The sequence below is a fragment of the Lethenteron reissneri genome, chromosome 25 (genome assembly GCF_015708825.2).
Source record: "Lethenteron reissneri isolate LAM-NWPU_2019-01 chromosome 25, ASM1570882v1, whole genome shotgun sequence".
In the NCBI taxonomy this organism is placed as follows: Eukaryota; Metazoa; Chordata; class Hyperoartia; order Petromyzontiformes; family Petromyzontidae; genus Lethenteron; species Lethenteron reissneri.
In genome coordinates, this window is record NC_083803.1 from 15,727,941 (window position 1) to 15,752,056 (window position 24,116).

The window sequence follows — 24,116 nt, forward strand, 5'->3', positions numbered from 1 at the left end:
CTATACGGATGAGAAACTAAACACTACTGCCATCATGCGGTTGGGTCGCAGTCCGATGCCTCATCAGTGATGTGCCATTAATTTTGAGTTTCGACGTCCGCTCATTATGTGAACCAAGTATCAATCTTGTGCGTAGTACGTTGTGTACGAGTAATAGCCCCGGGGATTGTCGAGGTCTCAAATGGAGTGTTGAATATGATGGCACTGTCACCGTGACCTGCTCTTTTGACAGCTGCAAAGAGACGAATCGGTTGGTCATCACCTCCGAGCGCTGGTCTGCTTAAGTGATGTTTAACTATTAAGAGTGCCCTTCTGAATGTTATCACCCTTTCATACCCTCGCTGGCATGAATAGCAGCTCATCGGCAAGCACTCATCCACGGTCACCGACTTGCGTTGTAAATAAGGCTCGTAGGAAAAATATGGGGGTTTTATTTATTTAGTGTTTGTGTGATGTGCATTCAGTTCATGTGCCGGCTAATCACTTACTGATAGACCACGAGTTATACGTATCTCAGTGTGGTCTGGTGACCGTTGTTTTTTCTGCCTTGGCCAAGCTTGATAAATCGGACTTACACAATGTATTTGTTATAGCTATTTTTTGTAGCCTTTTCTCTATTTTGCACTGTTTGTTGTACCTCGCTGACCCCGTGGCCATACTGTATACCCGTGAAAAGAGCCTCATAGCTCATCGGATTCTTCCTACAGTCCAAATATTAATTCTGATAACGTATACATGTGCGTAATGCATTTCTGTCGTGTATTTTGGATGAAGGATCTTATTAGATACTTGGCAGCGAGAGACTATCCCCAAATGTTGTCTGGCTAGCACAAACTTTCGCCAAATTATAAAATGAGACCTTATTATTGGTTCTTTGGGTAAAGTCACGTACAAAGGAAATAATAAAATAAAACAGGATCAGGATCGAGAATTGTTTTATTTTTATTATTTTATTACTTCCCCTCTACGTGACTTTACCGAAAGAACCAATAATATGAATCCCTGCAGTCACGAAAGCTTTAAATCGAAATTTGAGCCCTTCTTGTTAGGTATTCGATTCAATTTAATACCAATGAAAAACCACTCCATCGTATCAGTAATTGTTTATTCAAATGCAAAGACAACAGCACGCTTTAAGAACAGAATGTTAACATTTGTTGACCGTTTACGTTTTAAAAAGTGTCAACCCTAAAACATAAAAACAAATATAATAGCGGCATTAATGGGGGTGGCACATGCGTAACTTTACGCTCACTTCCGAAGGTAATCTACGCAGCCAATGTACGCCTTTGGCTGATCGCTACTCTATTAATCTGGGTAAACGTTTACAAGTGACGTGGCCATATAAACTTAAAAAATATATAAAGATCTCATTTAGAATTTTTCAAATGTTTTATAGTACATGCTTAGACCAAATTTCCCACCATACACAACCAACACACACGGCAAGTGAAGACACCCGTGGTTTGTGTTGCCAATTATCCTCAAGCATTCTGCACTCATGAGCCTCTAACCGTATTACAAGCAGCTGGGCGGAAACGAGTTCTGTTTGGGAAGGCAACGCTGTCCCACATTGTAGGTTGCATTTAAAAAAAAATCAGTGCCTGCTCAATTATGCTTCGAACAAAACTCACCGGTTGGCAGTTGCGATCCAGCCGTGGAAATCTCACTCTCATTGCAAGCGCCTCGCAATCAACCAAAAAGACAAACCGCTGAGTTACGTTCCACATAAATGCTACTGAAATTTACTGACCCTGAAAGGCATGGTCAAAGTTTAGCCAGCCAGGATTTTAACTTGTAACCTTCCAATTGAGTCGAGCACACAACAACCAAAGGAACAATAGGATAGATACTCAAACCAGATTTGACCACGAGGCACCTCAACAAAAAGAACGTTCAACTTTTAACACCTTAGGTGAGAAAGTTAACAGTAGAATTGTTTTTTTCCGTCAGATGTCAAAAACACTTGAGTTGATAATAGGTGACGCTTTGAAACAACGGCCCTTCTTTACAGCACACAGTCCTCTCTGAGCTATAAATAAACGTCAACTATTATGTTACTTTTTTGTTCTTATTTGTGCTTGTGTACCGCTGCCAACCTAGCAGCAGTAGCTGCATCACAAGATATTTTCATTTAATGCAATTCTACACGTGTGCCTCGCCATCCACATCTTTGAATAAAAAGTTGACGATGCATCCTCTTGTTACATCACTGTCACACTTGTATTTAAGTATTTTAACACTTCAAAAAGTGTGTTTATAAATCACATCTAAATGCTGGATATAAGATAATTTTCCAAATATTTTCGGAATAGGCGTACAATTACCAAAACATAGTTTGAAAGCAAAAGCAATGCTAAAGAAGCCAACAGTCCCAGTTAACAATTCAGATGCCTAAATTGTAAACCCCTTATAATTTCCAAAATAATCGAGTACGATCATTATAAATAAACTAGTATTGTTTACAGAAAATAACCCTCATCAGCTGGAATATTGTGTTGCAGACTGGGACATAAAGTCAATATGCATTTTAAGTCAACGTTGACCAATGTATGTACACGAATGTCCCATGCACCACTTTTAATCAACAATGGTAACGTCAATGGCGAGGTTACTTTAACAACGAGTGAACTTCTTCCTCCCAAAGTTGCACGCCGGATCCACAGAGGTGAACAACCTTTAGAGGCTATCCATGCCCAATTTCCCCTTGGCACTGCCTGCAGCTCCCTGCTGGAATTGCCTCATTATGTGCTGCAAGCCTGACATGCCACCTGCAAAGGACACAGAAAGAACACTGCAGATGAAACGCTGTCCCCCCCCCCAGTGCCGCTGTAGAGTCCAACACAGTATGCACAATCAAATGGGGGCCTGATTGTATTAGAAATGTAAACAAAAGTATAAATTGCCTTTTTTTTCCTGTTAAGTAGCATACAACTCATGACATGTAGTTATGGAGCATCGGGGGGGGGGGGGGGTAAATGGTTTGATATTACGCAGAATTTGTTTAAACAGGCAAGACTCGGCACCGATTTCAACTTTCTGGGGTCTCATGACTAGCAGCCCTGATGTTAAGCAAATAGCACTCAATTTGCCAGATGTCATTGGCCTGATCGTTCCAAATCTAAAAATCACAGGGTTCTAGGTCAACACAAAAAACAATATACAAAAAAAACCGGTGCATTTTGTGGAGCATGATTAGTGATGAACAACAGATATTGACCTCTGTTCCGTAAATCCACATTTAAGTGTATTTTGATTTGTTACAATGATGCTCCCATTAAGCCCGTTTCCCGGCTATTTAAGAAAAGAAACATCCATATTGCAGCGAACAAGTACAGCGTCCTTATGCAATATTGAACAAAAGATGCCGTAAATGAAACACGAGAATAAAAAAAACAATGCTAATATGAGGGCATGAGGCACCATAAAAAAAGTTAGGTGCATGCGCAAGTCAACTGTGCGTTTTGGCTTAATGGGAAAACGAAGAGGGGGAAAGTGAAGGAAGGTGCATACCCATCTGCTGCAGCACACGGGGGTCCATCATCCGCGCCATCTGCTGGTTGAGTTTTGCCATCTGTGCCGAGTTCACGTTCTTTGCCATGTCGCCACCTGATGCCACACGCAACGGAAACGACGCTTAACAGCTTCCGAAACCGATGATCGGTGGTACAAGCCTTGAACCATTACACGTACCCTGAATTTGAGTTAACGAGTACAACTTTTAAGATGGCAAGGTGACACTCGTGCAACGTAATACCGTGGCCTCATTTTCATTGTAGAACTATAGATGTTATGTATACATATACATAAACACACATTTATTTATGCACAAAATGCAATATCCGTTTAACATGTAGGCTTTCACGACCTATATTATCCATAAGAGGGTGTTTTTCAGGTTAGATCATGTAAATAAGTGTCTTTAAGCCCCTCACGGCCAATTAATAAGGTTTGCCATTTAAACAAAGCACGCCAATTTGTTACTAATTTAGGATACTCGTGTGTTGGGGAGTAAACCCACATTTATGTTACAAACCTTACAAATTGGCTGTGTCAGGTGATGGCAGGTTAAAAAACACATTTATATTTACGCGATCTAACCCAACAAAAACCTTTCTTATGGAAAATGCAATGTCTTATTGTTTAACTTTGTGACAGCCATGACACCGGGGAGGGGTCCCCACTCACCTCACTGGTCAGTGAGATTAGTGGAGAGGGTGGAGGCCAAGACAGATTAAGTTACCACTCAACACTGATGTTAGCCGTGGCCAGGAATCAAACTCGATTAAGTGTCAGCGGGTTCAAACCACTGCACCACTGATGCCCCCTGACACCATATTACTCCTCTCATACAAAAGTGAATTCCTCGCAAATTGCCATTCGGATGGTCATTGTGCCAGACACTGCTTCGCACTGGTACCTTTGAAAAGCCCCTTGATTCCTCCCATCTTCTTGACCATCTGTGCAAACTTGGTGTACTGCGTGAGCAGCTCCTGCACCTCACGAGTCGACACCCCGGCCCCACGCGCCACACGCTGCACGCGCCCGGGCTGCTTCGTGAACAGCTTTGCCCCGTCCTTGTTGTCCAGCTCTGCCACCATAGACATCCACAGCGTCGCTCCACTCAGTCAACACGCAGCCAAAGCAACACATCTCACAACTTGTCTCTCTCCAATTGGTCAACACACAGCCGTATCCACACAACTTGTGTTTCCCCAATCGGTCAACACGCAGCCGTGTCCACACATCTTGTGTCTCTCCAGTTAATAAACAGGCGGGGGAGGGACTTTAAATCGCTGGCGTACATGTACAATCGTCAAAGGTGCACGTGACCCTAAGGATGATGTTATACACTGACAATTCGTGTTGGTGTCCTCTATGCACAATGCATGAATGTAAATAGTACTGAATTCATGGATATTCACAAACACAAGCGCAGAGGAGGTACATATCAATAACGTATTTTGTGCACTGCCCTCTGCTGCCCAACTCGTAGTTCCGCAGCCCACAAACAACCTGTGCGTACATGATGCTTGGCCATCCAAGCACCTCGGATTAGCGTGGTTGGCTATCTACGGTGCGAAAAAAGTTCAACATACACACATACAAGCACTACCCAGACTGAACCCTGTGGAGCTGACAAGATTAGATGCAGTTCGGATGGTTTCGTCACAGGCAGATATTATGAATAAAACACATTCCTGCGGAGGGAGCTGGTAGGAACGTTAGGTTGCTCGGTCAATGGCCAGGGTCAACGGCGGCGTGGTGTATTCCGCAAATATGCCCGACTGTGAGGGTGGGCACAAGCCGGCGTGGGTAGGTTAAACGTTGAGTTTTATAAGGGCACCACGGGGTGACCAAGCCTCTCCCCACCCAGCCCCACCCCACCCAGCCCCACCCCTCCCACCCCCCACCCAGCCCCTCCCCACCCTCCCCACCCAGCCCCTCCCCACCCTCCCCACCCAGCCCCTCCCCACCCAGCCCCTCCCCACCCTCAAAAAAAGTCGATCTGCATGTAAAGTGTCCATATAACTTCATATATAGTATTTGTCAATCAACGCTTCTGTTAAGGATTGAGAAAGTAGTTTGGACTTGAACATTATCAGAAACATATTTATACTGGAGGAATCTGAATGAACTACAAGCTCTTTTTCACAGATGTCCAACATAATTTTGCTGTTGGAGAAAAGTCTGCTCGAACCCACCCACAGTCTGAACTACATTGATAATTTTCAGTCCAGGTATGGATAATGGGACATTCTACGTATTGTACGTCACAATGTTGACAACCATGCTCTCTTTTAGATGGAAAAAATGAATACAACAGTATAATGTATGTCCTGTTCAGAAGCGCAATGTCCAAGTCCACACACCTTGGTCATTCATGCTGTCCATAATGGTCATGAGCTTCTTGAGACGCGCCATCGACTCTTGTTCGTTTCCTTTGCTCATGAAATCTGTCCCGAAGCCTGGGATCATACCCTAGACAATGGAAAAAATTAAACATGTTACGTTCGAAAAAATCGAAACTTCAGACATGATGTGAAAACTTTTTTTCTTTTCACCATTGCATTATTCGTTGATATTTTGTATTCGTTATTGGGAAAAATGCAGGAGAAAATTGCTCACCATTATCTGACTGAAGGGTCCCATTTTCATGATGTTCTGGAACTGTTCGTACATGTCTCGTAGGGTAAATTGACCTACAAAGATAGACAAGTCCTCGTTAAACACGTTTTCACAATAACACGGTTCTTCTACGAGGGAACACTGTTTGCAAAACAGGGAGCACACAGTCGACGATAAACTACTTTCTTGAGCTACGCGGCCGAGCGGTGCGGGAATTCTGGCTATGCGCCCCTCCACTCTCCACCCACCACCACAATAAGCAACCACAATCTCAGGTAAGTGAAATGTTGCATACATTTCATCAGTTTAATAATTGTTACATACATCTCTATCCTCACTCTCCCTCCCTCATACACATAGTAAATGTAACGAGGCTCACATTACACACACATGTATATGTACAGGTACATGTGGCATTTAAGTTATTCAGGCGTGTTAAATACGCGAGTGAGAAAGTGTGTACTTTGGCATATATCCCCGATTAGAAGCCAGGATTACACCGTTGAGGATATCCTTCTCTACTGGTTGCCTACGCCATCATCAGCTCGGGAGTGAGGTGGTGTGACCAATTAAGAGGGCCGGTATATCTAAAAATGCTAAACCTTTCAAGATGACGACAAGAATGATCAGGTCTGATAGTGATGCAGGAGTCGCATGATTACATTCTCCAGAATCGACTTACCGTGCTTGAGTTTATCAATCAACTCTTCATTGTCATCAAGTTTGAGCTCATTCACTTTATCGATAAGCCCTTCAATATCTCCCATTCCTGCAAGAATCATGAGAAAACAATGTTAAGTTCATCCAACTCGCTGTCATTAAGATCAAAATCAGAGAAGTAAACAAACAACAAAATCAGTGACTTAAAAAAATATTCAATACAAGGTGCAACTTACCCAGCAGTTTGCTAATGAAGGGCTGTGTCTTAAAAGGCTCAAAGTCATCAATGTGTTCTCCTGTGCCAATAAAAATGATCGGACTTCTTGTGGCTGCCACTCTGTTGGAAAATGTAATTAAATGTACTCATCAGACGTGCTGAATTCATAACAGAAATACCAGAAAATGTACACCAATGCAAGCACACTTTGAACAAAAAATGCGTGCTCTGGCATTGACAGTGTTGCACATGCACAAATAAAAACTTAACACATTCAACAATAACACTGCCCACAAAGAGGAATAATACGCCATTTGTCAGCAAACGTCCAATTCGTCGCCTACGATTTCCTTTTTACAAGCAGTGCGATTGACACAAACGTTGGGGTTTATGAATCGTAGAACATCGCAATACACCACTCTTTAAAGATTAAAAAGCCAGGCATTCCTGACGCTCAAGCGGGTGACGTTGTTTAGAAAAGGGGAGAAGACACCTACGCGCTGAGTGCACCGCCGCCCTTGGCATGGCCGTCCAGCTTGGTGACGATGACCGAGGCCACGTCCACTTTGTCTTTGAAGGCCCGGGCCTGTGCTTCACACGCCTGGCCGATGGAGGCATCCATCACGTACACGATGTTGTCTGGGTTCTGAAAGATGAAAGTTGTAACATTTTCAGTCGGTACGAAAGTAAACCGATTCAACATTCATCACGTAAGAACTGAATTGTTTCCGCAGACTGTTCCAGCATGCGGAGTGAAACGTCAGGAATGCTGAACAACTCGTGGTTGCAACCCAAAAATGCCCGAGATCACTCTGGCTAGGAGTACTGACCACAGCATTGGAAACTTGCAGCATTTCCTCGAACAGCGACTCCTCCTGCTTGTGACGGCCACTCGTGTCCACCACAATAATCTCAAAGTTCTCTCTCTTAAACTTGTCCACTCCATCCGCCGCAATCACCACTGGGTCAACCTCTGTGTAACTGCAAACATAAGTTCGTCAAAGTCACTCAAGCTACAAAGGACTGCAAAAAAAAACACGCTAAAAGGTCATGATGAGGTGGTGCTTATTAGTAAGCACGCAGCTTTTACGCATGCAGCCCTTTATCAATCCACTGATGGATGAAAGCCTCCCCACACCATGTGGGTCGTGGGAGATATTGAACCATACTTCATCACACAGATCAGTGCGGGTGGGTGAAGATGGAGAGCACTGGATGTTGAAGCATATGACACGCAGCTTACCTGCCGTAGAACGGTATGCGGGCTTTTGTGGCATTTTGCTTCAGTTGATCGAAGGCACCTATGTGGGAAAGAGTAAATTACACTCAGTTCAGGATGTATTTGTGGATGGAATATGACAACATAAGATGTTCCCACTACTTTTGTATTGAAAAATTGTTTTACTGCGATTCTTTCTTTAGTCGACAGAAATTAGCTTTACCGTGTGAACAAAGTAAAACATACATACACAGAACTGAAAATGGTATATAAGCTGTGTTTGGAGTGGTTACTACAGATATAATCTTGGTTGGCTACAGTATCACAAGGTGTGTTGAAATGTAGTTTCCATGACAAAAGAACTTACCAGCTCGGAAAGTATCGGCACAGACCAGACAAGCTTTCCACCCTTTTCTTTGGTAATAGTAAGCAAGCTATGAAAGAAGGGAAATTAGGGAGCATTAACCAATATACATAGCAACAGTGCAGTCACATCTTAAATGCTTTTGAAACCACAATTAACATAAGAGGTACCCCCCCTTGGACTCCAGGATTATTTTTAAATATTTTCATATAAATGTCATTCTCCCAATGTATCCATTGTGCTTTATGTCCTGAGACAAAGTATCCATTCGGATCTCTCACAGAGCAACGCATCCCATTGTGTTGAGGATAATCTAAGGAAGGGGACATCAGAGCTATCGAAGCGGTCCCTTCAATTGGCTTCTGAGCTACAAAGGAGATGCCAACACTTTACCACTTGCTCTGCCAAAGAGATTAATGTTGGTTGCATGGCAGTACCATTTATATTTATATCTCAGAGCAGGCTTCATGCCATTAAGTGTAGCCACAAAGTTAATGTCATGGGTTATTTTGTGTGTGTTATCATTGGTCACCTGGGCAACCTGCCCACCTCCGATAATTGGATCTCAGAGGCTGTCTATGGCTCCAATTTGTGTGGGTGGGCCATTTTATCCCTGGGTCTCCGATGCCCTTTAATCCTTGTGCTTTTATGTCAAATTTTTTTCCCTGTTTTCTTTTTTCTCCCTGTTTTTGCCCTGGTAACTTTATTTTCTTAATTTAGTTACTTAAGGTGCTTTGAGACACTGTGGCATTTAAGCGCCAAAAAAAGTCAAATCCTGATCCTTCAAAATGCACACACAGAAACCCTGCAAATACAATCTAGTTTATACCCATGAGAATATTAACATTCATGCTTTCTCAAGGTCTCACTTTTGTGCACGTGGTGGTTTTTCCACTGCCCTGCAGTCCCACAAACATGATGATGTTGTGTTTTCCTTTTACAGGGGTCCATGCCTTCACCCCAGGGTCCACCAGCTGGAAAAAAAACACAAGTGAAATTAGTGATCGCAAAAAGTAATAATAGTAACCATACAAAAATGAGTAAACCAAACATAATTTTGGTGGCAACTACTTGTTTTCTACTGGCCTCTATGAACTCCAAGCTTACATCAGTGTTGACTATTGTTGCTAAGCATAAATGCAGATTGTGACATTACTTGATCGCATTAGACCTTCACCATCAGACAACCCAGCATCGCTCGTTTAATGTCACATTCTGCTGATGAGATTCAGAAGTTAAAAAACAATCCAAAGTTTGCCATGTGAAACAAATGTTGCTGGAAACATATGGGTCCAGAAGGCCCATAGAGCAATGGACCAAAATGTTATTTAGTCCTACATGGTGGATATCTATTATTTTTATATTGGTATAGGCTACAATTAGTGTCAAGGTGGTCTCGTATCCTTTACTTAGCCAACACTTTATTTTTGGAAATGTAATGGTATTCATAATATTACAAAACAGAACCTAATACAAAATATGAGTGTTCTAAATCTTGGTCAATAAACGTATTTCCCATAATGGGAAAAAGCCAAACCTACATGAAATGTGTCACAAAGTATAAGTGCGCACGTCACCTGTAGTCTTATTGAGTGTTAGGATTCCCTTTCAAGATGGTGCTACATTAAGATGTATGGCCAATTCGATTCGAGTGTTTGGCAAGTGGGAATAAATCACAGCATGCAAAGAAAACCCACACGAGATGATAACACTAAAAAGTTCCACAGAATGTGACTCCTTTGTGCTCCTGTCATGTCCTGGCCACGTCCGAGCCCGAGACTGAGAATGTGATACAACCTTGACAAGTTCCTTGAACACGGTGTGCTGGATCATCCTCCTCTTGTTGAGGCCAGTCGCCATCTCTTCCAAGTCGATCGCGGACCTGCACACACAAAGCCACTTATAATATATCTACTTTGTTACACGTTGCTGGACTTCATGTCACGTTAAGCAAGAGAGAAAAAGCGTGCAACACAACATACTTGACATTTTCTCTCAGTGTCTTCACAAGCTTGACGTTGACATCCGATTCCAGCAGAGCCGCACATACTTCCTTCAGCATAGAGTTGAGGACCTAGATTTTTCAAACAAGGAGAAACGACCATGCGTTACCCAATGTACACACACACACAACTCAACAACTGTTCCCCAATAATAAACAGACAGCAATCATTGGCAATTTTGCAGTGGTTATGTCAACATGAGGCTTGTACCAGGCTAGGTGCACGTTATGGCCAGTAAATATTTTAAGGCTCACTGTTAGGTCAACCAGACATCATGAGATTTACTGGTTAAAACAAACCGTGGTTATTGGCAGCACCTAGCATTGAGATACGCAGCTCAAGTCATATGATTTCCCCTAGAGCAGTACTCATGATATGCTTTGGGTATTTCGGTAAAGTCACATAGAGGTTTAAAGAAAATTTTAATAACAAAAAACTACGACGTTTCGATCACAATGCAAGCTGAGGCCTCAAGCAGCTTTCCTCTGTTTTTTCAGCCTGAAGACGACCGCTTGCGTTGAAATCGAAACGTCGTAGTTTTTTGTTATTTTCTTTGAACCTATCTACGTGACTTTACCTAAAGACCCAAAGAATATGAATTCCTGCAGTCACGAAAGCTTCAAGTCAAGAAGTACTCATGATCTTTATTCATAATGTGCAATTCTAAAAATCGGTATCAAAGCTCACTCTGTTGTTGACAATGAGCATTCCAAGGGTGGAACATTCTGCATTCCTATGGCGGGGTCCAGTCTGTACATAAACACGGACCATATGGTTGGGTTGCCAATTGACCACGTGAGCCACTTAACAATGTTATGCTGACGGCCTTCCAGCACTGCCTGGTCAACACTCCGCGAGTATAATCGAACAGGAAGACATCTGCATGAATGGTCTACGTTAATAACTATTAACAGGGATCATTAAAATAGTTAACCTATAGCGTATAAACGTAGACGAATACACATACATATCGTTATTCAATGTGAATACGTCGTGGACATAAAGAGTCAATAGCATATGGGTGCTGTAACTTGAAAAACTCATGGCAGTTTCTAGAACTGTGTTGTTTCATACTCTATGGTTTATTCGGTAAAGTCACGTAGGTAAAAAATAAAAATAATGTTTTACCTACATGACTTTACCGAAAAAAACAAAGAATTAAAAAATGTAAATAAAATGTTACCTACGTGACTTTACCGAAAAAACAAAGAGTACGAATCCTTGCAGTCACGAAAACTTCAAATCTAGAATTACGCGTTGTTTTCAGTTTTCTTAAATGACACAATCGCATCTGGCGAATCATACCGTGGCACCTTTGTGAGCCTTCAAGGCGCAAAGGAGCCAGTCTCTTTTAGACTTCAGAGTTCAATGCCAATTGTCAGAAGGCCGAGCCGCGCTGTTGAAACACTTGGGATTCATCCCATTAGGTGTTAAACCCCGGGAGGAGCACGGTTACCCAAGGGCCAGGCATGTCCCCGACCCTTGCTGGTGGGTTCGTGTCCATCACACGGTCTCTTCGTACCAAGGCGACCTTTGAGGATTCGCGATTGCCTCCCGTGGCTTACACGGCACAAGGAGGGCCCACAAAGCCGCATTGAAATCAGCACGAGGGCGCCTCTGGTAACCGTGTGGAGGCGATCCTCATGATAAGCTTTCGTGACTGCAGGAATCCACACTCGTTGGTTCGTTCTTTCGTTAAAGTCACGTCGGTAGAAATCGAAAATAATAAAACATCACGACGTTTCGATCGCGACACAAGCGGTCGTCCTCAGGCGGAACAAATAATCCAGCGGTGGAACTACTGAACCAGCGAGAGAGATGTTACAACAATGTTATATACACACAGTTATAAAAATATATATACAATGTGTGACTTCTGGAGGTGTTCTTTAACAACAACAACAATGGCAATACTCTCGACGGCGGCGTGAGGCCATCGCCGGTCGCAGGGAGGCCCCCCCGAGATGGTTCGACGTTTCGTCGTCACCTCCTCGTTGATGATGGTCGCATTGCTGAGGGAGCGCAGGGCCGCGGTGATCTTCCTGCCGAGGTCCGCGAGCACCATGCTGCCTGCTGCTGTGTCTCCCCCGCGTCTTTATAGCAGTGCGTCTCTGTCGTCTCCCCCGTGTCTCTCTCTCTATCGCTGTGTGTCTCTGTGTGTGTCTCTCTCTCCGTGTCTCTGTGTGTCTCTATCGCTGTGTCTCAGTGTGTGTCTCTCTATCGCTGTCTCTCTCTCCGTGTCTCTGTGAATGTGTCTCTATTTCTGTGTCTCTATCGCTGTGTCTCTCTCTCTCCCTGTGTCTCTCTGTGTGTGTCTCTCTATCGCTGTGTCTCTCTCTCCCTCTGTCTCTCTGTGTGTGTCTCTCTATCGCTGTGTGTATGTCTCTCTATCGCTGTCTCTCTCTCCCGCTGTCTCTGTGTGTATGTCTCTCTATCGCTGTGTGTCTCTCTCCCTTGTTTCTCGTTATTTCTTCGTGGTCGAGGAGCCCCCGGCCCAGCTAAGCAACAGCAGGCGGCGGTTGTGGACGCAGCGCTTGGGGCCCCAACTCTCCTTGGATCGATTCCCTCCCCCGGAACGATTCGGATCTCGGATCGATTCTTCTTTCAGAATGAGAATATTGTATTTATTTATACTGAAGAAATCCGATGAGCTCTAAAGCGCTTCCCCCTCCCCCCGCCACCACACAGATGTTTCCAGCAGGGGCACGTCAGGTCAGATTAAGTGTGTACAGGGCGATCCAGATGTCTTGTGACTCTCGTTTCATTCTTTAAAACGTAAAACAAAGTAAGGTTTATTTCAAATATAAATTAATATGCAAATAGGATTTTTAAAAAATTGTGTGTGTGGGGGGGGGGGTAATTAATTGGGGGTCACAAGACATCTGGACCGCATGTACTTATCCGTACAGTAATGTGCATTAGTGTCAATCCACTGCTGGATGAGGGCCTCCCCCAAGGCATGGTGCGGGTCAGAGGTTGATGTCGTTACGTGCCACAAGTGACTCGAACAGGAACAATTTGGTTCGTGGTGTTATAAAGCTTTGTGACTGCAGGGATTCATATTCTTGGAAATAATGTTTTATTATTTCCCTTCTACGTGACTTTACCGAAAGAACCAAGAATATGAATGTGGTTCGTGTTGTCACCGTTCGCCGTGACAATTCATCTATCCATGTCCACACGACGAGTCTCTTCCTTGAGTTGTCATTTGTGGCCATCTCGCTTCTAAAAAAGAAGCACGAAGCTCAAGTGCGCTCTACTATATTAAAACATATTTTTTTATATATATACTTTTACTCATTCATAACTTTTTAAAAGTTATTGGTTTACCTTTCTTATACTGGAATTTTTGCTGTGTTTTTTTCCTGGATTTTCAGTTTGCACAGTCACTTTAAGATGTTTTCTTGTTCATGTTTTTGTTGTTTGTTGCGGTTTAACCCGATTCAGGAGCCGAATGGCTCACAGGGCTATACCTAATAAATGAAACTTGAAACTATACTTTGCACTCCTATCGTGGTGTTGTATTATTTGTTGCAACGTTCTGACCCGCGCCTTCTGGATGCTGTTAAAGAGCTTTACATCCCATCGGATTCCTCCAGTATGAATAAATATTCCATAGCTGTCAACCCCATACGGTTTACCCCGTATTCTTGTACAGGGAAATTTAGTTTCAGGTCCATACGGCGTGCAGCCGTTTCACTAAGGGCAAAGCCATTGTTTTATCTATTTGTGTTTCTCCCTTGTGATTGGACTTTGTAGGATGAACTTTGAGATTTATAAGGGCCACGGGGTGGCCAATAAGGTCTGAGTTGGTCTGCTATAAGGTCGGGCACTGATAAGGGGTTGACAGGGATGATTTTCTGATCCCCCCCCCTCCCTACGGCAAATCAATGAATAGCCAAGATGTTTGACAATGAAGATTCGATTCAAGAATTGTATCATTTTTATTGGGACGATGTGAATAAATAAGAATGTGTTTTACCCTTTCTGGCAATAAAACAGGAGTTGTGTTAAGATGTTCAAACACCAAATAGAAACCTTTTGCAAGGAATCAAGGACTGACTTAACCACAGAGTACTTGTGGCGAATATTCAAACAAACATGCTCTGATAATACAGTATATGGCATTGTCTATACCAGAAACATCAGCCTTCTAGATTTGAAGTTTTCGTGACTGCAAGGATCCATACTCTTTGGTTCTTTCGGTAAAGTCACGTAGGTGAAAATAATAATGTTTCTATTTGGTGGTTTCAACATCTTACCATTATTTCTTGCTGTGGCTGTCCTACCTGATGACGGAGGCTTGTGTTGCTTCCGAAACGTCGTGATTTAATTTAGTTATTTTTATTTAATTTTTATTATTTTATTTTATTATGTTTTATTCTTTTTATTTTCACCTACGTGACTTTACCGAAAGAACCAAAGAGTATACATTTGCTTTCTTTATGGCCTAGTCTCACCAATGTCAGACCAGAGAACGTCAACAGACGAACAGCACAAGGGCAATGCACTATCAGGGCATGTAGACATAGCTCTGGGTGAGCTGCTACAAAATGGGAAATGTTTTGCCAGTATGAAAGTATTAAATTATAATAATAGGTTTTTACCCTTTTTGGCAATAAAACAGGCGTTAAGATGCTCAAACACCAGATGGCAAGCTTTTGCAAGGAATTAAGTTCGCATTAACCACACAGAGTACTTGCGGTGAACATTTAAAATGTTTCTATTTGGTGGTTTGATCATCTTACGACTTTTTTTTATTGCCAGTAAGGGTAAAACCTATTTTAGTTTTTTTTCATACTTTGATACTGGCAAAAAAGGTCCCATTTCTTGAGACAATGTTGAACTTCGAATCGATCCGTGAATCGGGAAGTGTGAATCGAGTACACGTCCGAATCGATTTCTGCCTTGTGGTGGGAGTCTGGTTGGGGGTGTTTCCGTCGCCTTCCAACGTCATCGGCTTCCGGGTCAAATTAATTAAAGGTTCCGAGCTTTAATGGGGCCATTACCTTTCATATTTTTTTTTAAGTCAATGCTCTTGCTGACCAATTAGACGAATAAAACGCCGAAAACATTGAGATAACCATTCGTGAAAATCCGTTTTAGTGAGTGTCACCCACTTTTTTTTCACCGTCACATGTTAATTTCCACGCGGAACTCAATATCCGAGCGGGAAGAGCTCGGGGGATTTCCGCTCTGAGCGGCCGCCGATTGGCTGGTTAGCGAGGCCACGTGTTCCTTCCACGCGTGCCACGTGGAGCTTCCACGCGATCACTACTCAACCCGTGCACGGCGGAGGCAACGTTGTTGTTGGTCGAGGTGTGGAGTGCGCCTGCCAAATAACGAGTCAACTCGGCGGCGTGTTTAACAAGCCTGCCCGCCGATGAGACACAGGATGGTCGAAAGCAGTCAAAATATCAGAATGTATCTTTATACTGGAGGGATCCGATGAGCTATAAAGATTGTAAATATTGTGGATTTGCTCTCCCAACACACCGGTGTTGATGTACTAATAGCGAATTGGCATGTTCTGTTTACGTGACAATCCTTACTAATTGGCTGTATCGGGTAGTGGCGAGTTTAACGCCACATTTACGTGATCTAACCCAAACACCCTATATTATGAGCTATAAAGCTTTTTCACAGATGTGCAGTACAGTAGTTCTCTTGATTAAAGGCCGCTATTGGGTTATATTGATCTGAAAGTAGCCCGGTGGATAAATTGTTGGTGTGTAGACGATATATGCAGTTACAAGCACTACTAATCAGAGCTGTCCGCTTATGCTGGTGGCATTCAGCTCACCGTGCAAAAATCCTACATTGTCCCTTTTTGTGGACTTTATTTAAAAGTGGACTTGAACATGACATCTTGCTAGAATGATTGGCAACCAAGAGATACATCCACATCGCAGGCTCATGAACTATGTAAACATCCTCCGGAGGCCTTCATCCAGCAGTGGATTGCTCATGGCTAATATAACTATACTTTTAAGTGCAGTTTTCAGCCCATCTACGTGGAAGTCACTGCTGCTCAGATTCAGGGATGTCACTTGGCCAGTTCTGGAGTATGCTGAATTTGGAAATGTTTTATAATTCATGATCTTTGTACAGCAGGAATGGCTTGAATACCAAATTAACTTACTCGTCATACACTTAATTTCAACATTTATACAAGCCATGTCCAAACATTAAAATACTTTTCAGGACAATGTAAACTTGAGTTGTGCAAATATTCAGCGCTTCCAAGTTACCGTGTCAATAATTTTCCAAAAATTAAAGATTATTTTAATATCAATGTTTAAACGTACAACTTTAATACATCTTTCATACAAAATAAATTATATTCCATTTTAAATAAAGCTTCCCAGATGGATACATTCGGGTAACTAAAGTAATGGTTGGCAATGTACAAGGAGTTTGTTAACAAACATTACGATATGATTAACTTTGGGCATTTTGTGACACGAAAGTAGTATCTGAACTTGACCTGATATTTTACTTTTCTTAAAAATAAAAAATGTATCACATGGTTTGCACAAATTTAAATCATGGATTTTGTTAACATTCAAATAAATTACATTTTGCAATAAAGATCGCATTTATAGACTAATTTCAAAGCAAAATGGAGACATTTAAAAAATATATCAGAATGCCATCCATTCTGTCATGTAGACGCATGTTTCTGGAGAGATGTCTCCGCCTTCGTGACATTCATGAAATATCTGGTGAAAATGAAAACAGTCATTAAATGCCATACTTCATGCATCTGAGATGTGTAAAATTCTCATTGACAAAGATGTGGTCATCTATATACAGTAAAACCTTGGATTGCAAGTAACTTGGTCTGCGAGTGTTTTGCAAGACGAGTATTTTTTTTATAAATATTAATTTGATAAATGAGCGAGGTCTTGCAATACGAGTAGTACGTTCTGTCTGCCGAGCGTCACGTGATCACAACTGATATACGAGTGCTTTGATATACGAGTGCTTTGATATACGAGTGCTTGGGATTACAAACACGTTTCCGGAACGAATTATGCTCGCAATCCAAGGTTTTACTGTATATAAAAAAGGAAAATGTGTGAATACGTGTGTCTGTTTGAAATGTTTAGCATACTTACCGACATGCAACAAACTTGAAATTTGGCATTTGGGTAGCTTCCAGACTGTACACAATGCAAAATGTATAAAACTAGACTTTTGTATTTTGGGGGACGGCGCAATGGATATATTTTGCACTGCAAGTGAGTGGTGACGTCACATCTGTGATGTCACCCGCATGCGGCAGCGTCACGCAGTGTGCCTGCTGACGTCACGCATCCCCCACCCTCCGCGTAGACCGTGTACTAATCCAAGACAAGAATCCAAGTCTCGGGCGAAGCCGGGTAGTAAAGCTAGTCTGGTTATAAAGTCAAAAAATCTATGGATATGACAAAATTTCTATTTTTTAGGTTACAGCCACATGAGGCCTTCCACTTGATATACAGTATACCTCTTTGTCCATCACTGCAAGCTGCTCAATTCGGTAACTATAGAGCATAGTTTCCACTTGGCAACACTGGTTGCCATGAGCTTGGTCAATTTATTTGTGTCTGAAAGAATCTCTTGTGGTGATATAAGTGACTGAGATGTGTTAATATATGGCCTGCCAAAGTATCTGAAAGTTGCGTTAGGCCCTCAAGAATGAAACGATTGATTCCCCACACCTATTACAAAAGTTGAAATTGGTTTGTGAGCATGGCAATACTTACGGGGCAGACACCACACGGTGTCCGGACAAGCCCTGTGGGAGGCACCAGTGGGTTGATGGCACGGAAAAGTTTTATGTACCCATCGACACATCCTACAGTGCCCTCCTTCGCAGACAAAATCGTCCTTTCTACCTTCCCATCGTAAATAAGCGTGTTCAGAATTGTCTCCACATCCTCCATTGAAAGTTCCACCTGCCAGGCAAAGCAGACAGTGATGCATCTGTCAACCCACATCTTAAGCACATTGTTAAATGCTGCAAAGAGTCAGAATTTACTGCAGAATAAAATATACAAATGTGTGCGAGGTGCAATAAGAGACCTTGCTAATGCCGAGCTCACAGATGTATTTCCACACTTCATGGGAAGAAGCGTAAGAACTGTTCCTTTGCAGCAATGGCCCCTGCTTGCTCTCCTGGGCTGCTTCAGCCTACCGAAACAAAACAATTCAAATTACACATTCTACAATACGGAACTGATTCCCCAGTAGATGTGATCGAATGACAACTACAACCACTAGTTTTGCACAATATGATCCACATTAACTTACATTGATGTTGCAAAATATATTTTTAATCTGTAAGTTACAGTCAACTATCAATTTCTCAGGGTAATATTAGGGGGTCCAGATAAAACAATAACATACAAAGGTATATTCAAATTAGACGACAGACATTATTTTACCTTTGTAGAATAGGCGTGAAGATATCGAATGCATTGTCTGTTTTTATTGTTAAGAGTGCATGTAATCGGTCCCTAAGTGTCACGTGAGCAGTTAATCGTAGAACCAGCATGTGTGTAAAGGCAAGAACGAGTGTGCAATGCCACATTTTCTACGTTACCGTCGTCACAAGCCCAGTTAATCTGCAACCCGGACAATGGACAAATGGAAAGTCGAGAGTTAACTGTAGTTTACTACTAGTGATACATGCTCCATACCTTTTGCTGCAAAAACTTGCAGCACTGCTGGTTGAGGATTTCCACAAACTCCGCTTCAAAATCTTGATCACTGTACCAGGCACCACCAGTTACAGATCGATCCGGCTCAATGTTGTACAGCATGTACACCTTTTTCTTGGAAGCCTACATAATGCACAAACATTTAAAGTTATAGAATTAATATGCACGTGATCGGTTACAGCACAAGTTAACCGACTGAAATCTCCATTGCGACTGATGTAATAACTCCCCTTTTCCTCCTCCCCCCACTAGTCTGATGCATTGTCTAATTTCAACCATTTATACTGCAGCTACTCTCTCGCTTGTCAATTCTTGTTTGTACTGCCTTATTCATTCCCACCAATCTTCAAATTATATAATTTGCGTAAACAAGTCATTTAAATAATTGATTCTTGCACACATCTTGATACACATGTATTCTGGGCCCAAGAGCTGATTTTAATCTGATTACATACCTACTTATGATAGCATCCTAGCAGGTAAAAAGTGTTAATGAGTTGCATATATTGGCAGTATAAAACATTGGACATATTTTTATGGTGCATACATGTTTACGGCAATGACGTGCGTTTCAGTCATTTCCATACCGCAACAGATTTGACTGCTTTGATGAGCTTCTTGCTTTCGAGACTTTTTAGGATTTTGTTAATCTCGGTCAAGGGCAGGTTGCTCTTATACCTTATATCTCTGCTCCAAATCCCTGCGCAGGAGAAACAGAGCATGCCATTTACATAAGTGACTAGATTCTTCATCTTTATTCACCACAGTATGTGGTTTCAGACTGTCACTAAGAATGGAGCCTTTGACGCGGAATCATATCTTGTAACGTGCGATTACATCCTTACCTTTATTCCCAGCATCTTCTATTATTTGATACACGAGCTTTTCCTGATTATCGGCTCCTTTCACTTTGCTGCAATGTAAAAAAAAGAACTTTCTTTAAAGAATGCTTCAGTGACGAAATCTGATGCAATGAATCACAAATGTAAATAAGTTGAAAACAAAACCAAACAGTACCTGGCAGCTTGAGCATCCTTAAGTCTGTAAAGTAAACCTGCATTGCTTCTTAGTAAGTCCAGCCGGCCCTGTGTAAATAATACTTTCAGATTACGAAGGCAATGATAAAACAAATATATATAGACACATACTATACACCGATATTCTACGTGCAAAGTAGATTGTTAAATATTGAATACACGATCATGCAGTAAGACAGCGAGGCGGTTCAGCTGTAGAGTGAGCGGCCGGAATTCAAACTCTAACGGACAAACAAGATTTAATATGATGTAGACACGGAACAATATGCTCACTACTTGAGAATAGTAGCACAAGACAGAGAGGAAAGTGTAAACAAATGACAAAATGGGCTATCTGCCGATGGATTGTGACGATACCGATGATAAGACACAAAACTAATTGTACAAATTTGGTAGATCACGTATGTGTGTGTGTTGCAAACGCGAAACTAAAGTCACCGTAGAGAGCAGACGGTTGATGGCCATGGCTCTCTGCTGGGGCTCCAGTTGTGGCATGTCATTTTGGATCACCTGGTCCGTGATGCCATGTGGGAACTGCTGGCACAGCTCAATTATTCTGAGAACGAAGACGGCAATTGGCACTAGCGTTATTGCTCCATCATCACCATGGAGTGTCTGCATTGTAAAATGTAAATGAAAGAGAAAAGATGACTGAAATGCATTATAAAAAAGGCAAACAGTCAAATGATCCTATGCCTGAAATGCCACACGCACCGTTGTGGAAAACAAAGCTTGTCGGTGCCGAATATAAAAAGCAGTCGTATTGAATTTGGTTCCGATTGAGCCAAACTCGATGCTATATTTCTCCATTCTTTGTTCTTGTCGTCTTGTGGTTGTTGTTGTTTGACTTGCATCCCATTGGGATTTTTGCACAGCGTTGATGTACGGTGCTTTTTTATCTGGTTTTTTCCTGGATTTTTCTGTTTGTGCAGTCACATTAAAATGTTTTCTTGTTCATATTTTTGTTTTTTGTTTGTTGCGGTTGCACCCGATTCAAGAGCCGAATGGCTCACAGGGCTATACCTAATAAATGAAACTGAAAAAACTGAAACTGTCTAGTAGTGGCCTACAAAGTCTTTGATTTAATTTTGCCATCTTCCTCCGCTGTCTCCCTCTCCTTTTTACCTATCTCCATTCCACAGTTAATTTTATCTCTCATCTCTCGACATTCTTCTCTTGATGCGTTCTGCCCATTTCCAATTTGATTTATTTAGCTTTTTTTTTAGTAAGATCACCAGTGACGACTGTTAACCTTATTTAATAATTAATTCATTAACCTCTCTACAATATAAAGTACGTTTAAAATACTTTTCTCCGGAGATATTTGGCAAGCGTATAACTTTCTTGGCTCGGTTTATTACTTCCCTTCTACGTGACTTTACCGAAAGAACCAAGAAGAAGAATACACCCTGTTGAAATTAACACAGCACCCCTTATAAAAAGGTACATCGTAAGCTTAAAACAAGGTAAACAGCACGTATTCAAGTGTTACTACTTTATTGTAAACCTCAAGTTTCAAATCCATCTTGTTTAACCGGGTGAGAACTAGGGGGACAAGGTTAAATTAGTCTCGTCTGTAAGACTGATCTGGGTCACATTTGCAAAGCTGTTTGTCACCATTGCAAAGCTACACGCACAAACCTTTTGCTTGAATACTAATGGGTGCTGTGTGCGTTAAATGCATGCATGACCTTCCAGCGATTAGCGGGAGTGCCCCTACTGACTGCTTCATGTGCACTTGATTCATGCTCACCAGAGGGCTCATGTATAGAACTCTTGATTGGTGCATCTGCTCAATTAGATAATGCAATGAGCCCATCGTTCATAAAATGCTGGATGATCTCAAGACGTCACCATCTCTCACGGACCAGAGATGAAACGGTCCATTTGACTCACTCATGAGCTTCATTGCTGCTGCTTCATCTCCGCAGTCGAGTGTGCTCTGTTATGTCTGCCACTCCGTCGTTAGTCTCGACCGCCACGTTGGCGAGGTGTCATTTCCAAAACCTGATGATATGCAAGGAGGTCCGTGGGTTCGATCCCAACCCTGACCGCTTGCTGTATATTTGGAGTTTGCATGTTCTCCCCCGTGATGGCGTGGATTATTCTCCGGTCCACCGGCTTTTCCCTCCACATTTCAGAAACATGCGTTTACATTATTTGTCTGCAATAGATGTCCACATAAGCCACTTCGTTGCGCCATCATCTCTGGCCAGGTCGCTTCTGAAAAAAGAGCTGCATAGCTGTGTGCCTTACCTAATACAATAAAAATAGTATAGTCATCGTCCCTTCTAGCTATGGCATGTCCTGACCAAACTCAGCCTTCCTGACAATTCATTGCCTCTTTGCTTGCTTTCTAAACTAAGCCTATCTCGTTCTCTCGGTGTCACTTTAAGCGTGCGCCTGAACATTTCAAACTGTTCAGCTTTTGTTCGATTTGCTTTGCCTATATACAACCACGGAGTGGGTTCAAGTACTCGAGCGAGTCTACGTTCCTATATAAACCGATAATAAGTATAACCAGTAAAAACAAAGTTTTTCACTATAAATCCTTTATATGCGTGGCGGCTAGAGTCCTCTCGTCCTCTGGCTTGAGATGGCTGCCACCTATGGGTCAGATGATTGCATTGCACCATTAAGCAATTAATAATTAAATATATTTTTGTCCTAAAAAGTGTAAAATTTTGGAAAAAAAATTTCACGAACATTGTCACGCACAACGAGTCTGTGTGGAAAATGTCAGCTCGATTGGATCACGGGAAGTGGGTTAAAAAACGACCGAAAGATTTGCACGGTCCTAAGCAAGCAAGCGAACTTAATATAAAGGATTTAAAAAAGCCAACAGGTGGATGAGCTCCTAGTCCAGGTGCTCTCATTACGTCAACAGGATGCTGCTGTTTACCCACAAGCATGAGCACGCCTCGGCAGTCGATCGGCAGGTTGATTGCGGCCACGTAGCGTGCGATTTTCCCCACCTATTTATTATTCCAAGATGCCTAAACCACGGTAATGTTGTTGAACTTCTTTCGCACCGTACGTAGCCACCCGTGATGATCGGGGGTGCGGGCGGGGGGGGGAGAACAAACTGAACGCAACAAACAGTTCTAACGAAATTAGTTTCGATCTAGATTTGGCAGAGGAGTTCAATGGCCATTTAGACAAGCAGGCCCTTCCGCTAGCAATGCGACGGAGCAAGCAATTGCAGGGTTGCGCCTTTACATAAATAGGCGCAAGACATGTTCACCAATTTGCTCAATGGGTGGCCCGTGTGTTCGACCCATGTGTGCCCCGTCCAGCAACCCTGGTGGGGGCACGTGGGCGAGTGGATGTAGCCACTGCTCTTCTCCAGCTCGGTGCCTCTACCTGCTCTCCAGGTCCACGGCGTCGGTAGCCTCTTGCTTCACCACCACGTCCGTCATTGTCGCCTCCACGACAGCGAGCGAGAGAGAGACGAAACAACCTCAAGCCTGAACCACGCGCGGGGAATAGACGCCACTCATCCCGATGCTCCACGGCGACGGATCGATTCGTGGTCGCCGACTCAACTGAACGCACGTGTCGTTCGCGCGTTATGTCAAGCACCGATTGATTACGGTTTGTGGTAAAGTTGCGCCAGATGCACAGTTGACCCGTTCGGTGTGAGAGCGAGATAATTATAATGACTTAAAAAAAAAAGAGACCGAGCGAGGCGAGAAACTTAATCTCGCCTCTTAAATGGAACGCAGCGGATCGCGGACTCGAAACTTCGATGCACGAGAACCAGCTGACTGGCGTTACGT

At 42.6% G+C, this 24,116-nt stretch overlaps 2 protein-coding genes across 2 annotated transcripts; both read right to left on the reverse strand.

The window, feature by feature from the left end:
• Positions 1–1,088: 1,088 nt before the first annotated feature.
• SRP54 (signal recognition particle 54) lies at positions 1,089–13,152 on the reverse strand. Its single transcript, XM_061559481.1, has 15 exons — positions 12,580–13,152; positions 10,572–10,663; positions 10,387–10,471; positions 9,459–9,563; positions 8,593–8,659; positions 8,250–8,307; positions 7,837–7,987; positions 7,504–7,652; positions 7,026–7,126; positions 6,812–6,898; positions 6,130–6,203; positions 5,874–5,982; positions 4,421–4,591; positions 3,514–3,609; positions 1,089–2,771 (listed from the first exon to the last, which is right to left on the reverse strand). The coding sequence occupies exons 1-15, from the start codon at positions 12,655–12,657 to the stop codon at positions 2,680–2,682; spliced, it is 1,515 nt and encodes a 504-aa protein (XP_061415465.1). The 5' UTR covers positions 12,658–13,152; the 3' UTR covers positions 1,089–2,679.
• A 3,733-nt stretch (positions 13,153–16,885) lies between these two features.
• On the reverse strand, positions 16,886–24,108 carry POLR3F (RNA polymerase III subunit F). Its single transcript, XM_061559482.1, has 9 exons — positions 23,701–24,108; positions 20,776–20,893; positions 20,318–20,385; positions 20,146–20,213; positions 19,888–20,000; positions 19,280–19,423; positions 18,663–18,770; positions 18,344–18,535; positions 16,886–17,314 (listed from the first exon to the last, which is right to left on the reverse strand). Exons 1-9 carry the CDS (start codon positions 23,754–23,756, stop codon positions 17,237–17,239), a joined length of 945 nt encoding a protein of 314 aa, XP_061415466.1. The 5' UTR covers positions 23,757–24,108; the 3' UTR covers positions 16,886–17,236.
• Between the last annotated feature and the right edge of the window lie 8 nt (positions 24,109–24,116).

Excerpts from the sequence above, each read along its gene's own strand:
- POLR3F (XM_061559482.1), bottom strand. The coding sequence starts at position 23,756 with ATGACGGACGTGGTGGTGAAGCAAGAGGCTACCGACGCCGTGGACCTG. Across the intron at positions 20,386-20,775 it reads TCAACCGTCTGCTCTCTACG|GGCCGGCTGGACTTACTAAG; the intron begins GTGACTTTAGTT and ends TTATTTACACAG. Across the intron at positions 18,771-19,279 it reads GCAAGTTTTTGCAGCAAAAG|GCTGAAGCAGCCCAGGAGAG; the intron begins GTATGGAGCATG and ends TTGTTTCGGTAG.
- SRP54 (XM_061559481.1), bottom strand. The coding sequence starts at position 12,657 with ATGGTGCTCGCGGACCTCGGCAGGAAGATCACCGCGGCCCTGCGCTCC. Across the intron at positions 7,988-8,249 it reads CGCATACCGTTCTACGGCAG|TTACACAGAGGTTGACCCAG; the intron begins GTAAGCTGCGTG and ends TTATGTTTGCAG. Across the intron at positions 6,899-7,025 it reads CTTCATTAGCAAACTGCTGG|GAATGGGAGATATTGAAGGG; the intron begins GTAAGTTGCACC and ends TGATTCTTGCAG.